This window comes from Lagenorhynchus albirostris, chromosome 21, assembly GCF_949774975.1.
Source record: "Lagenorhynchus albirostris chromosome 21, mLagAlb1.1, whole genome shotgun sequence".
Taxonomy (NCBI): Eukaryota; Metazoa; Chordata; class Mammalia; order Artiodactyla; family Delphinidae; genus Lagenorhynchus; species Lagenorhynchus albirostris.
The window spans coordinates 18429176-18445594 of record NC_083115.1 but is presented as its reverse complement, the minus strand read 5'-3'; the positions used below and the strand labels follow the sequence as shown (position 1 = coordinate 18445594).

At 36.7% G+C, this 16419-nt stretch overlaps 1 protein-coding gene across 1 annotated transcript; it reads left to right on the top strand.

Moving 5' to 3' along the window:
- Positions 1-653: 653 nt before the first annotated feature.
- FRG1 (FSHD region gene 1) lies at positions 654-14310 on the top strand. Its single transcript, XM_060136259.1, has 10 exons — positions 654-756; positions 865-942; positions 2965-3035; positions 7268-7393; positions 8192-8249; positions 8592-8706; positions 9966-10070; positions 12369-12460; positions 12958-13068; positions 14208-14310. The coding sequence occupies exons 2-10, from the start codon at positions 881-883 to the stop codon at positions 14242-14244; spliced, it is 777 nt and encodes a 258-aa protein (XP_059992242.1). The 5' UTR covers positions 654-756; positions 865-880; the 3' UTR covers positions 14245-14310.
- The last annotated feature ends 2109 nt before the right edge of the window (positions 14311-16419 follow it).

Below are 16419 nucleotides of genomic sequence, written 5' to 3'. Positions count from 1 at the left end.
GAAAATGGAATCAGGGAGGTGGATAATCAAACTGATGAGATCGGAACAGGTGATTGAAGTTGTGAAAGCCTCTCAAGACACCCCCCCCCATATGGAAAGATCTCTCTGATTACATTAGTTTCCACGGTCACCCTCCCACTCTACCTCCGCCCAAATTCCTGCAGCACTAGTGAAATCTTCGGCCCAAATGTTGGCACTTAATTGTCTTTTATTTTATTCCCTATTTGTTTCCTGTACATTACTCGAGTCTCCCTAATTAAAACAGTACAATAAACGTTTACGTAATTGAGATGGCTCGTGACGTCGTCCAAGGCCAGGTAACGCGCTCTGTGTTACCCAGCGCCCCCGCCGCCCCGCTCCCACACGCAGGCTCAGCCCTCGGCCGCGGGGCGCAGTCAGGACCTGTCTGCTGTGCAGAGTCCGGAGGGTTGACAGAGTCATTTATTTCACCCTCTGATCTAACTATCGCCTCCTCCCGAGACCTAGCAGGCGGCTCTCTCCAGAGTGGCTCAAGACGCCGAGCAGGGCTGTGAGACCCGCCACATTCACCAGAGGGCGCATCTCCCCAGTTTCCTCGCTTAGAAAGGCCCTAAGGTTCCCGTTCTCAGGACGGAGCAAATGAACGCTGGTATATTTAGGCCCTCTGCGGTCGCCGTAGCCCCAGCCTGTCAACAGGAAGTAGAATTCTATTTGGGGCTCATTATCCGGGAGAGAAAGGCCAGGGATTCGGGGGAAACACGCCCACTCCGCTGCTGCGTAAGTTCTCAGGGAGTTTGGACTCCAACCCCACTCTTGTGCCTCCCTCGCCTGCTTCTGCCCCGGTTCACGTATCTTGCCCTGAGCCAGCTCCCTGTCTTAATACAGAAGCGTCACCGCGACCATGGCCGAATACTCCTACGTGAAGCCCACCAAACTCGTGCTCAAGGGAACCAAGGCCAAGAGGTAAACCGTGAGTTTGTGCGGGAGAATCTGCCCCGCTTTTCCGACAACCCTCCGCTCTCCTCTCCCTGCGGCTAGGCTGTGGAAGCCGCCGGGAGCTGTCATTCAGGCTCCCAGCCCTTGGGCCTGGCCTCCTGCCGAGGTGGACTCAGTTCCCGGCGCCGGTGCGCAGACGCACCGCCAGAGTCTCGCCCTAGCTGGGCGGACCGATAGCCGAGGAGCCACAAGTTCGGGTCCCTTGATGAGCACCCCCCACCTCCAGATCTATGCTTGGTGGGTCTGTATTAGTGTGATAGTGTAGGTTATAACAGTAGCTTCCTTTATTAGGAATAATTATTTTCAACATTGTCTCCCTCCCACCTAGAAAAAATTAGCTTTTAATGCAATATGTAGATGTGGATTTTGAAAAGGATATGGGTTTGAACCTGGACTCCACTGAATACTAATTTTGTGATTTGTGGCAGGTACGTTAATATCTTTGAGCTTCCACTTATTCGTTTATTGGGAGAGATTAATGATACTCTAAAAGGATTATGAGGATTAAGTGAGATAATATGTACAGTAAGTAACTAGAGCCAAATACAAGGAAGAAGTTATAGTGGTGATTTATGAGTATTAGATTTTTAGGAAAAGATATCTGCCCACTCATACCTCCACCTCGTTTTTAACTGCTATATTTGCTCGGGGTTGATTATTCACAAAAATGTTGAGCATTTCATCCTGGTCTGATAGAGTTTTAGGTACGTTTATGAGAGATGGAAAGAAAGTGTCAAGGAGCAAACTGAAGCCACTGCACTTGAGAACTCTGCCTAGGGGTCTGGCATCAAGAATTTATCCTGAATACATGTGAAACTGTTACTGTCTGAATTCATAGGAGGGAGGGGAGAGTTAGCTTCTGAAAGCTTATTTTGTGATGAAAATACAAACAAGTGTGTCTTATAATCATTATAACTATCAATATAATTAACACATACATAGCACTTCCTATGTGCCAAGAACTGTTCTAAGTACTACATATTAACTTTTTTTTAAAGTCACTCTGGGTTTTCTTTTAATTATTGAGATATAATACATATACTATAAAATTCACCCTTTTAAAGTAGAATTCAGTGCCTTTTAGGATATTCACAAGGTTCACCACTGTCAAGTTGCTGAACATTTTCATCATCTCAAAAAGAAACCCCACAATCATTAGCAGTCACTCCCCATTCTGCTCATCCCCTAATCCCAGGCAACCACTAATCCACTTGTCTGTATCAGTTTGCCTCTTCTAAATATTTCATATAAATGGAATCATACAATATGTGGCCTTTTGTACCTGGCTTCTTTTCCTTAGGATAACATTCTCAAGGTTCATCTATGTTATATTAGTACTCATTCCTTTTATGGCTGAGTAATATTCCATTGTATGGATACAACACATTTTGTTTATCCATTCATCAGTTCATGGACATTTGGGTTTCCACTTTTTGGCATTTGTGAATGATGCTGCTATGAATATTCTTAATACAAGTTTCTGTGCAGACATATGTTTTCTTTTCTCTTGGGTGTATACCTAGGAGTAGAATTGTTAAGTCCTATGGTAACTCTGCGTTTAACTTTTTGAGAACTCCAAACTCTTTTCTAAAGTGGCTGCACCATTTTACATTTTCATGAGCAATGTATGAAGATACGCATTTTCTTAATCCTCACAACAGCCTTAAGAGTTGGGTTAAATTATTATCCTCACTGTGTAGGTGGGGAAACTGACTTATTTTCCAAAAATCACAGAGCTAAGAAATGACAGAATCAGGCTTTTAAAAGTCAGTCTGGCTCCAGAGTCTGTTCTCTTAACTGTAACACAGTATGTACAGGATCAGAAGTGACTTCTCAGGATTAGAAGTAAGAGGGCATATCAATGTATATCGTTGTAAATCAATAATTTATATATCAATGTACATCTTAAAAGAGTCTTCTAAGATTCCATCATATGACAGTATGCAAATCAATATATCTAAACTCATCTATATAAATTATCTCCTATAGTAAGAAGAAAAAGAGCAAAGAGAAGAAGAGAAAAAGAGAAGAAGATGAAGAAATTCAACTTGATATTGTTGGTGAGTCAGTTTTGTATACCTTATTCTGAGAAAAGTTAACATTGGTTGAGATCCCTTTAAAACTATTTTCCTAGTAGGGATAAGTAGTAAAAAGGAAGTAGAAGGAATTTATGACCGACTCATATTTGTCTTAAAGTGCTCAAATATTAGTTATAGATTGCTTTTATGCTCTAGCACAGTAGATGTCACTGCTGAGGCCTTTTCTTCATCATCAGGACAAAGCACAGGAGAGAGGAAACATGGTTCTCTGAATCATTACACTGCTTAATAACCCAGAGATTCTGATATATCATTTTTAAAAAGGCCTAATATAGATAAATATTATTTTGTATTTTATTGTATTTTATTTTTTGTGGTACGCGGGCCTCTCACTGTTGTGGTCTCTCCCGTTGCGGAGCACAGGCTCTGAAGGTGCAGGCTCAGCGGCCATGGCTCACGGGCCCAGCCACTCTGCGGCATGTGGGAACCTCCCGGACTGGGGCACGAACCCGTGTCCCCTGCATCGGCAGGCGGACTCTCAACCACTGCGCCACCAGGGAAGCCCAATAAATATTATTTAACCAAATACATTTTACAAATTATTTTCTCTTTCTCTCTTTTTTTTTCATATTGATATCCAGTTGTCCCAGCATCACTGATAAATAGACTTTCCTTTCACCATTAAAGTGCTTTGGTATCTTTGTCAAGAATCAATTGACTTTATATGTGTTAAGTCTATTTCTGGACTCTGTTCCATCGATTTGTCTACTGTTCTAGTGATATATTTGTCTTGATTACTGTCATTTCATAAAGTCTTGAAATTAGGTTGTGTGAATCTCCCAACTTTATACTTCTTCTTTATACTTCTATACTTCTTTATACTCTTCTAGATCCTTTGCATTTCCATATAAATTTTACAATTTTCTACCATAAATCCTGTTGGATTTTCTGGGAGAATTATATTGAATCTAGGTCATTTGGGGAGAATCAACATTAAGTGTACTTGGTCAAAATGGCACAGAACATATAAAATACAAATAATTTAAAATCATTAACTATTACATTTTTAAGAAAGTTTTAATGATCATAGGATGCTGATAATGATTCTAGGTAAAGCATTTTTTTTTTTACTGAAAACAATTATAGCTATAAGTCAGAAATAAATTATGTAAAGCTCTCACTAAATTATTTTAATTGTGGTAAAATATACATAACAAAATTTATCACTTTAGCCATTTTTAAGTGTACAATTCAATGTCATTAAGTGCATTCACATTGTTATACAGCCATCACCACCATCCATCTCCAGAATTTTTTTCATCTTGCAAAACTGAAACTTTGCACCCATTAAATTATAAATGCCCATTCCTTACTCCCCCCTAGTCCCTGGCAACCTCCATTCTATTTTCTGTCTCTCTATTTTCTGTCTCTATGAATTCAACTACTCTACCTCAGAAGGGTGGAATCATACAGTATTTGTCCTTTTATGACTGTCTTACTTTGCATAATGTCTTCAGGGTTCATCCATGTTGTAGCATGTGTCAGAATTGCCTTCCTTTTTAAGGCTGAATAATATTCCTTTGTACGTATATACCACATTTGTATATCCATTCATCTATCAATGAAAACATGGGTTGCTTCTACCTTTTGCCTGTGAACATGGTTGTATAGATATCTCTTCAAGACTCTGCTTTCATTTCTTCTTGGTATAGACCCAGAAATGGAATTGCTGGATCACATACAGTAATTCTATTTGAAATTTTGTGAGAAACCACCATACCATCTTACATTCCCACCAGCAGTGCACAAGAGTTCCAGTTTCTCCACATCCTCATGAACACTTGTTATTTTCTGTTTTTTCTGATAATAGCCATCCTAATGGGTATGAAGTGGTATCCCATTATGGTTTTGGTTTGCATTTTCCTAATGATTAGTAATGTTGAGCATCTTTTCATGTGGTTATTGGCCATCTGCATATCTTCTTTAGAGAAATGCCTATTCAAGTCCTTTGCCCATCATTTGAATTGGGTTGCTTTTCTTGTGGTTGCTGAGTTTTAAGAGTTCTCTACATATCCTGGATATTTATTCCTTATCAAATACGTGATGTACAAATATTTTCTGGTTGTCTTTTTACTCTATTGATAGTGTCCTTTAATGCACAAAAATTTTTCATTTTGATGAAGTCCAGTTTGTCTGTTTATTCTTTTGTTGTTTGTACCTTTGATGTCATATCCAAGAAACCATTGCCAAATCCAGTGTCATGAGGCTTCTCCCATATGCTTTCTTCTTAGAGTTTTATCTTGATAGTTTCAGCTCTTACATGTAGGTCTTTGATGCATTTTGAGTTAGTATGTGTATATTATATTAGGTAAGGTCCAGCTTCATTTAAGCTAAACTTTTACTAATTTTTTTATTAGTTATGAAAAGCCTGACCTGTTTAGCTGAATAGATAATTTTGTACAGTGTGATTAACTCAATTTTAAAAATGTTTTATTATGGAAAATTTTCAAACTAATACATAAGTAGAGAAAAGAATGTAATGAATCTTCCATGAATATAATGAATCACTGAGCTTTAGTAATAATCAATATTTTAACAGTCTTGTTTCATTTACACACGTGCCCACTGTGAGATAATCTCTCATACATTTTTCTGGAGGATTTTAAAATAAATAACAGATACTAAGTCATTATAAATGTGCATTTCTTACAAGATCAGTCTCTCTCTTTCTCTCTTTTCTTCCTTCTGTTTTGCTCTTTCTTTTAATACATAACACTATCTCATTATCAGACCCAACAAAAATTGGATACAATTTAGGTTTGTACTCAACAGTGAAAAGCTTTTCCTCTAAGATCAGGAACAAGACAAGGATGCCCACACTTGCCACTTTTATTCAACATAGTATTGGAAGTCCTACAGAGCAATTAGGCAAGAAAAAGAAATCCAAATCAGAAAGGAAGAAGTAAAAATGTCACTATTTGCAGATGACAGGATATTATATATAGAAAACCCTAAAGACTCCACCAAAAAACTGTTAGAACTGATCAACGAATTCAGTAAAGTTGCAGAATACAAAATGAATATACAAAAATTTGTTGCATTTACTATACATTAATAATGAACTATCAGAAAGCGAAATTCACAGTCCCATTTACAACTGCATCAAAAAGAATAAAATACATAGGAATAAATTAACAAAGGAGGTGAAAGACCTGTACACTGAAAACTATAAGACATTAATGACAGAAATTGAAGAAGACATGTAGAAAAGATATTCCATGGTCATGGATTGGAAGAATTAATATTGTTAAAATGTCTAAACTAACCCCAGAGCAATCTACAGATTCAGTGAAATTCCTATCAAAATTCCAGTGGCATTTTTCACAGAAGTAGAACAAACAGTCCTAAAATTTATATGTACCACAAAAGACCCCAAATAATCAAAGCGATATAGAGAAAGAAGAACAAGGCTGGTGGTATCACACTTCCTGATTTCAAAGTATATTATAAAGCTAAAGTAATCAAAACAGTATGGTACTGACATAAAAACAAACACATAGATCAATGGAGCCAGATAGAGAGCCCAGAAATAAACCCATGCATATTCCAGGAATATACAGTGAGGAAAGGACAGTCTTTTCAATAAATGATGTTGGGAAAACTGGACTGCTATCTTGTACCATACACAAAAATTAACTCAAAATGAATTAAATGTTTAAATGTAAGACCTGAAACCATAAAACTCCTAGAAGGAAAATATACGTAATAAGCTCCCTGACCTCAGTCTTAGCAATTGTAATTATAATCTGGAGGGATACATAAGAAACAGGTTGCAGTAGTCATTGCCTCTGGAAACCAGTCGTGGATGACTGGAGGCTGATATGAGAGAGTCTGTTCTCTATATATCATTTTGTGCCTTCATGTGTACTGCTACTTGACATTTTAAAAGAACCTAATCTTGCCTGTGGTGGTGGTAACCTCGATCTACATACCTGCATAGAAACATACAAGTGAGTGTGTATAAAAGTGATGAAATCTGAATAAGTTTCATGGATTTGGTTTTGATACTGACTATAGTTATGCAAGATGTTAGCCATTGGGAGAAAGTGATTAAAAGGTATATGAGATCTCCCTGTATTATTCTTACAACTACAAAATAAAAATTTTAAATATGTTATAATGACAACAGCAACAAGTAAGAACCTTCTGTCAAATCCAGAATATAAATTTAAATTACTGATTTTATTTTTTAGGAATCTGGTGGACAGTAACAAACTTTGGTGAAATTTCAGGAACCATAGCGATTGAAATGGATAAAGGAACCTACATACATGCACTTGACAATGGACTTTTTACACTGGGAGCTCCACATAAAGAAGGTTTGTGTCTGGTAGAAGCAATGGAAGGGAAAAGGCTACAGTATATATTTTATAACATTCATTCACTTAGGCCAAATTCTAACAAATCTCGAATATATTCCAAAGGAATGAATCCATTGATTTGACTCTTCCATTTTTTTTCCTTCTTCACTATTTACCAGTTATTGGCAACTCCCTCTTTCCAGTATAAACATTTGAAAACATTCTGTATAGTTCCGGAAGAGTATCCATGGGAATCAAAAACAATATGAATAATTGAAATAATAAGTAGAAAGAAAAAGAAAACCTGGTTGAGTCAAAGGTTTGAATTCCTTTATTCTTTAGACCTTTTGCCAAAACTAATCTGGAGCATTAAATAACTGTTAATAATTTAAAGTTTTCTCATTCCTTTTAGCCCATGGGAAGAAGCACTAATGAGATACGAAGAAATTAGAAGATTAAAAAGCAGTAGCTTTTTGTCTGAATGGCCATCCCTTGAATAACTTAAAGCATTTAGCTTTTTAAATATTAAGTGCTTATTTGTCTATGTGCTGACTGCATTTTAAAATACAAAGAGATAGTATCTTGGAAGTGACTAAATAAGCATCATGCTGACCTATCTTGTTAAGTATGTAAAACTAAACATGAGTTATATAGAAGATAAAGTAACTCTTGATACTACGAATACTGTATTATAATTACATCATAATATAATATTCTTATGTTTGTTTTTAAAAGAGCTACTTCTTTCAAGCTAAAGAGTATCTTTATATTTATAAGAAATGTCAAATTTATTTCAAGTTGTTTTTTCTCCTGTAGTTGATGAGGGTCCTAGTCCTCCAGAGCAGTTTACAGCTGTCAAATTGTCTGATTCCAGGTAAGCTTGAGTTGAACTATAATTAATACATTGTAATACAATATGATACATTGTAATGGAATATTATATATCAATTAAAAGTAGTGTTTTTGAAGAATAATGAATTTGGAAAATGTTTGCTATATAAGGTATTATATAATACTTGTATTAAGAAAGTAGAATATTAAATTGTATACATAGAACTTCATTGTCCAATACGGTAGCCACTAGCCACACATGGCTTTTGAACATTTGGACTATGGTTAGTCTTGAATTTTTATACACACACATACTATTTTTATGTTCCATATTTAATTTCTTTTCGCTCCGTTTTTAACATTGATCTATTTTATTGATCTGAAGAATTGCCCTGAAATCTGGTTATGGAAAATACCTAGGTATAAATTCAGATGGACTTGTTGTTGGGCGTTCAGATGCAATTGGACCAAGAGAACAATGGGAACCAGTCTTTCAAGATGTAAGTACTCTTATTGTTTATAAAAGTTCCTTGTCAGTGAATGGGAAAGTCTCTAACATTCATTGAGAACATATGTTCAAAAAAACCAAAAAAAGTAGACTGCAATAATGCATTAAATTTTTTAAAACCAACATGAATTCATAACCTTAAAAAGAGCTAAAAAAATAGTGCAACACAGGGGAAAAAAAAATCAACAAAGTGAAAAGACAAGCTATGGATTGGGAAAAGTATTTGCAAACCATATATCTGACAAGGTGTTAATGTCCAAATTATATAAGAAACTCATTCAATAGCAAAAGAAAGAAAAATTAAAAAATGGGCAAAGAAACTGAATAGATATTTTTCATTATATCAACAGAAAACACCAACATATGATAAGGCCAGGATGATAAGTCAGATACTACCAGTTATACAGAATTTGAGGGATGTTCATTTCACTTTATTTTTGGGAAAAACACTAAGTTTTAAAATTTTAAATTTAAATGAAAGAAAGACTTAAAAGTCCCTGATGTAACAAGTAAAACTTTGTTACAAAAAGGTACTCAGCAGAAAGATCAGCAGCACATATTTAAAGCACCTTAGACTATACAGCCACATCCAAGCTTACCAAAAGTCACCCAGGTGACCGAAAACCCAGTCCTTACCACCTCAAATAAGAAATTAAGTCAAATCCATGTTATTAGCACTTTTGTAACTGGATATGATAGAAGATTTAATTCTTCCTACACCCAGAAGTCCATCAGACATTGATTCTTAAAGTTCTGAGCAATAAATTCAAAGGCATCGAAGGCTAGCTTTTATGAGATATATTTTCTCTGCATTTTTTTTTATTTTATTGAAGTATAGTTGATTATACTTCAATCAACTATATGTTTTTATATTTTCTAATTATGGAGAAAAATTTAAAACACTACTATTATAATTTTTTTTGTCTTTAAAGCTAACTTTTTAAAACACTAAATCAGTTATATCCTCAATAAATCTCTGAGGCCAAGGGAAATAATTCTATTCCATACAGTTAGAATTTAGTCCTACTAATAGAATATACTAAAAATATTTAATGTGGTTATCTTTGAGTAGTAAGATTATAGGTGATTTTGGTTTTCTTTTCTGTATGTTTTTTTATTTTTCCAGGTTTTCTTCACATTATTTTTCCTGATTACTTTTAGACATGGGAAAAATTCAATTTAGTCTCAAGACTTAAGAATTTTTTTCACAGGTATTCTCATAACTTATTTCTTATTATTTTGTTCATTTAGGGGAAAATGGCTTTACTGGCCTCAAATAGCTGCTTTATTAGATGCAATGAAGCAGGTGATATAGAAGCAAAAAGTAAAACGGCAGGAGAAGAAGAAATGATAAAGGTAATCATGAGACTTTTCTATAGACTAATACATGTCACATGTATGATGTGACTGCTTCTCTTTAAAATGTTGTAATCTGATCCAGATTCGCTGTGTGTAATGCATTAGTGAGGGCCAGAGTGGAAGGCTTAAAGAAACGAGGGAAAAAAGCCTTTTGTAAGGTGGCTTTAATCCTTATAAATAAAGCATAAAAATCCATGTTACATTTTCTCTACTATCAGCATAATTTAAACACATCTATCAAGTATCTGCATATGTTTTGTTTTAAATTCTGTGTCATATATTTGATTTTATTTTTAAAATGTTCTCGATTTTCATAATCCTCAGTTTTACAGTCTTACAGTATTCTTTTTACCTTGAAAAATATCACTAATCTTTTTAAACAAGAATATTAATACCAGTAACTCTTCATTTCATTATTTGGAGTTGACTGATGGAGAAAAAAATACCATTCTAGACAGCTCAGGAATTAGAAGTTTTGGTCTATCTTCCATAGTTTTCTCAAAAGCCATTTTCACTGCCAAAATCTCAAAAAATTTAAATCTAAAACCTAGATATTCTTGTTATATTTTAAAAAGTATTAGTCATAATATTTTTCAATTATATAAACAAAACTACAGCAAGTAGCTGCAGGTACTCTGCTGAGTGAGGCACATGCATAGTTGTCTTTTATCTTCATAGTGTTCCTGTGAGGTTATCTTAACTTTACAGAGGAGGAAACAACCTTTGACCTTCCCTACATCCTCACTGTTTTGATCAGTCACTTCATGAAGTCACACAGATAAAGTGGAGACAGGATGTGTACCCAGGCCCAACTGACTCTAGAAATTACGTTCCACACCACACTACTTCTCAGGAAGCAGTCATTAGAAAAATGCTGGTGGATTTCTGACTCACCTATTTTTAATTTTATTTATATTTAATATTATTGTATCGTGCTTGAATTGTTTTTCATCTGGATTACATTATAAAAGTATGATTATTGAAGACAAGCAGTACAAATGTATGTGTAGTACTTTGCACATCTACAGAAATAAAAAAACACTGTGCTATATATTTATCAATAATTACAACCGTTTTTATATGAAGTACCTGTCAGATTTCCCTGGGTCTGTCTGGTTAGTCAGGTACCTGAAAGCTCTGAGCAATGATAATCCAGGACTCTTTCCACCTTGCCTTTTACATTGCAGGCTCTGCTAGTCTGTGTCAGCATCCACCTTTATAGCCTAGCCTTATCTACCAGAACACATTCCCTCCTGCCAAAAGCAGTACTGTGTCACAGACCTGGCCCAGAATTTCCCCAGGTCTTCTAGGACTCCTCCAGCCAAAACCGTCACACACATATTATTTGCACATGCCTATTGCTCACCAGTTTCTAAGCAATCTTGGAATTGTGCTCTAAGGCACAGAGATCCCTTTCCAATGTGGGTCCTTTGGGTTGCAAATTGCCAGTTTCATGGCCCTGAATTCTGTCCTCTTCTTACCCCCCTCAGTTGATCCTAATTGCTGTATCTGTATCAATTAATTTATGGAATGTGATAGTAAGTATCTGTCAAAACTGATGAAAGTATAAGGAGGATTTAAAAGGGATAGATTCCAATTAGATGAAAACAAATTGTGTTATGTTAAAAGTTTTAATGTGTTGGTAATATCTTATGCATAGTAAAATAGCTACTATCGTAAACTTTCAGTGTTATAAAATGAACACTAAATTGCAGGATAATTTGATCCTACTGTATTTACTTTTGCAGCCAAAATTAAATTAGTTAAATTATTGCCTAATTGGCTTAGTGAGATCTGATCTGTAAAATGCTTTTCAAATAAGTTTCTCTTCGGGCTTTCCTGGTGGCGCAGTGGTTGGGAGTCCGCCTGCCGGTGCGGGGGACGCGGGTTCGTGCCCCGGTCCCGAGGGATCCCACATGCCGTGGAGCGGCTGGGCCCGAGAGCCATGGCCACTTGTCCTCTGTGTCCGGAGCCTGTGCTTCACGGCGGGAGAGGCCACAACACTGAGAGGCCCGCGTACCACAAAAAAAAAAATAAAAAAAAAAAAATAAGTTTCTCTTCAGTGTTTCTGATATAAGGGCTCTAAAGAAACGTATAATAGCAATTATTTAGATAAATTATATATATAAATAAAAACACATATCTAGAATCTGTCTTTTTCTGAATCTAATTGCTAAGTTAACTGTTTTCTTCTTTTGCATAAGAAATCACCTAGAATATTCTTCTGTAATAAGTAAGGTGGAGCAGGGGGAAGATAAATGTGTAACCTGTTGGGTTCTCATCTCCAATATCCAGATTAGATCCTGTGCTGAAAGAGAAACTAAGAAAAAAGATGATATTCCAGAAGAAGACAAAGGAAATGTCAAACAGTGTGAAATCAATTATGTGTACGTATATTTTTTCCTTTTAGAACTGTAGATTTGGCAGTGAGATGCTTCTCAAGGCACCTAAAATAAAATAACCTGAAGGACAAGCAGAGACAACATAATGTAGACTCTAGGACAGAGCACTAAACCGAATGCTTCTCTTAAGGCTTCAGTTTTTGTAATTATCATCCTGCTAGCTTTCAATACTCAAATCACTTGAGTTAATTTATTCTCCCTACTCTATAGAGTGTCTGTCATTGTCAGTACATAATGCCAACCAAATGCTTCCAGGACACAGGAGACTCCAGCCAATATTCCAAATCTTGAATTTGTAGAGCTATCCAAACAACTGCCTCTTTGATGGTAGGGTACTAAAGTCATTTTTGTGTTGAAAAGTTGTATATTATTTAAGAAAAAGTTTTTTTAAATAAAAAACTTTTAAAAATATTTTAAGCTCATCAGTAAACATGTATAATCAAAGTTTGAGATATTTTTCAAGAAAGATATTTTCTTAACAGAAAGAAATTCCAGAGCTTCCAAGACCACAAACTTAAAATAAGTAAAGAAGACAGTAAAATTCTTAAAAAGGCCCGGAAAGATGGATTTTTGCATGAAACACTTCTGGACAGGTAGGCATATTTTTAATCATTTCCAACTATTTTCAGTGGCCAATAGAAGTAGTGTATATAAACCCATGTTCTTTTTTAATTACTGTAATTTTCAAATTTTTGTCTTTATTTTTAATTTTTGAATGTGGTGGTATTACCTTAAAAGTGTCCTCATAAGTCTGGGAAAAGATCACCAAGAAAGAATATCTGGAAACAGCCAGATTCCAAGTGCTTATATATTTTATTGCAAGAAATTCAGGTCTGGCTGAAACTGTTTCATAAATTTATTTACCATCAACTTTTTATAACTATTAGAACCAGGGCTAGAAAGAAGTTCTTTGACTAATTTCAAAATTCAGTGAGTTCTGTTAAAGTAGTGCAGCTTTCCAAAAATGAGATAAAAATCAGTTTAAAAATTTCTAAGTATAAAATTGAATAACAAAATTGAAGCACTTTTATTAAGTTGAATTCAGATGTGTGCAGGATATTTATCATAGCACATTATTAATATTTATTTATTAGTATTCCTATTTAGGTAAGTAGTGTCCTAGATTTACAACATTTAAAGAATGCTTAGGGCTTCCCTGGTGGCGCAGTGGTTGAGAGTCCGCCTGCTGATGCAGGGGACACAGGTTCGCGCCCCGGTCCGGGAGGATCCCACATGCTGCGGAGTGGCTGGGCCCGTGAGCCATGGCCGCTGGGCCTGCGTGTCCGGAGTCTGTGCTCCGCAACGGGAGAGGCCACAACAGTGAGAGGCCCGCGTATCACAAAAAAAAGAAAAAGAAAGAGTAAGGCCTGTGTCCTCTAACTTTTATCACTTATGAAAATACAACATTGCCACCTTGTTAAATAGAAGCTTAGGGCATGCTTAAATTCAGAGGCAATTAAAATCGCTGTTATGGATTTAAAAAGCCCTTAAGCAACATGAGTTAAAGATCAGGAAAAGATTTTTTTTGTAAGAATAAAATCCATGTAGTATGAAACATAAAATTGAAAAGTAAAATTTTAATTAAACTATTTTAATATAGGCAGTGTGGTAATATAATAACCAAAATTGAGAGCACAATTTCTGAGCATGAGTTTATGTTTAGTAGCAGTTGGCTATATAATGACATGTTTCTACATAGATTAATTTTTATTATTTGTTTTTGTTTAAACAGGAGAGCCAAACTGAAAGCTGATAGATATTGCAAATGACCAGGATTTTTGTTTCTGTCTTCTTTTTTTCTGAATAAAAAAATCAGTGGAAGTGTTTTGACAGAATTATTGGGCTGTTATGGAATTACTGCTGAACCAGTTGCTAGATTTAACCAAGATTAATCAAGTTTAATTGAGATTCTCCATGGATGTACTTTTTTAGTCAACTGCAGTGTTTCACATGGAAATGAAACTTAGAGTACACACTTAAAGTACCACAGAATTCTCTTCTTTTCTGGATTTCCTGTCATAAAGCATGAAGTGCTACTCTGTGAAACTGATGCTTCTTGTGCAGCTTGTGGAAGCTGTCTTATTGCTTTACAGTCTTACTTTGCATTACTTAGTACAATAGATGCCTAATCAGTACCTTTAAAAGGAAATTAGAAACTCCCAATCCAATCAGTCAGCAAGGCTTTGATTCTACCTCTTAAATATTGCCCAAATCACACACAAGCCAAACAAATATCAGGACAAGGGGACTGCACAGAGAGAAAGAAATCGGGTATTAAGCAGTGGGATGGGAACAGGAAACATTTTACAAAAGAGCGAGTAGGTTCAGAACAGAGGATAAGAGTAAAATTGGGGAAATTCCCTACTTAGGACAGTTTAGCCACAATGGATATGTATTTATATAATGCTTTCATCCTCACGTGTGGGATGGGATGGGAGCTATTAAAGAGGCTCAGACACTAAGCATTGCTGAGGTCTGCTATGCTGAGACAGTTTTATTCCTAGCCTGTCTCTTTCTGAGTTCCTGAAAACAGTATTCAGGATGTCATCTAACTCTGTGAGTGTTCCCAAACCAGCTTGTGTACAGTTGCCTGGACTTCACCACTGGAAATTCTGCTTCAGAAGAGCTAAGGTTGGCTGAGGCATTTTTATGTTTTTACAGTTCCACATTGATTCCAATGCACAGCCATGACTGAGACCTGGTGCCACACCTTGTCTAATTCTCAGCTTTTATATTTATATTCCATCTGTCCCCAACTCTAGACTTACATGGCCCCTCTACAGCAAGGTAGCTAAGCTACCAACATAAGCCTTATAAAGGAGAAGCTCTTGCTGTAGCTCTGGCCCTAACTTGGCATTCCAATTCCAATAGGTGGACATTCCCCCATATTGCTTTCTCCTTCTTCTGATCCTTGGATACTTACTACTCTGATCCCCCAAAGCAGCAGTTCTCAAGCAGGGCCTATTTTGCCCTCCAGGGGACATTTTGGAATTTCTGGAGGCATTTTTGGATGTCTCAACTGGGAGAACAGGGGGTACTCTGGCATTTAGAGGGTTAGAAACTAGGGATGCTGCTAAACATCCTACAATGCACAGGACAGCACTCCCTTACAACAAAGAATTATCCAGCCAAACTGTCAATGGTGCCAAGATTGTGAAACCTGCCCTAGGACTTAGTCTAGTCCTTGCTTTTGTCAGCTCCCCAACCTCTAAAAAGAAACAGTTCAAATTTATATACATAAGAATTGCCTAGGGGGCTTCCCTGGTGGCGCAGTGGTTGAGAGTCCACCTGCCGATGCAGGGGACACAGGTTCGTGCCCCGGTCCGGGAGGATCCCACATGCCGCGGAGCGGCTGGGCCCGTGAGCCATGGCCGCTGAGCCTGCGCCTCCAGAGCCTGTGCTCCGCAACGGGAGAGGCCACAACAGTGAGAGGCCCGCATACCACAAAAAAAAAAAAAGAATCGCCTAGGGTACCTGTAGATTTCCAAGACCCATCCTTAGAGGTACAGGCTTAGCATATCTAGGATTAGTCCCCAAAACTGACATTTAACAAGCACTCCAGGTAATTCGGAAGCAAGTGATCTGAACCACACTTTGAGAAACACTACCCTCAAGAGACTGAAGTCTTATTTCCAACGGTAGCCTGGTACCAAAGACCATCTGCTGGCCAACTGATTGCCCTGGAACAAACATTCTGTCTGCCTGAATTTTTGAACGTAGTATATTCCTGTACTCCTTGTCACCATGCTCACCCTCATGTTCACCCAGTTCTTGCCCCCATTTGAGAGAGCAGGACTAATTACAGGTCCTGGCAACTGGAGGATACAGATTAAAAATAGCCATCGCCTGCCCTCATGGAGTTTATACACTAGTGAAGGAGGACAACAAATGAATAAAAATTGCAGGTAATAGGTGAGTGTTTCTTCCCTGTTTCCAGCATTGCA

What these genes read in the sequence shown, in the direction of transcription:
- FRG1 (XM_060136259.1), top strand. Translation starts at nt 881, where the DNA reads ATGGCCGAATACTCCTACGTGAAGCCCACCAAACTCGTGCTCAAGGGA. An exon ending in AATTCAACTTGATATTGTTG is followed by an intron (nt 3,036 to 7,267) that starts GTGAGTCAGTTT and finishes TTTATTTTTTAG; the next exon opens with GAATCTGGTGGACAGTAACA. An exon ending in GAGAAGAAGAAATGATAAAG is followed by an intron (nt 10,071 to 12,368) that starts GTAATCATGAGA and finishes TCCAATATCCAG; the next exon opens with ATTAGATCCTGTGCTGAAAG.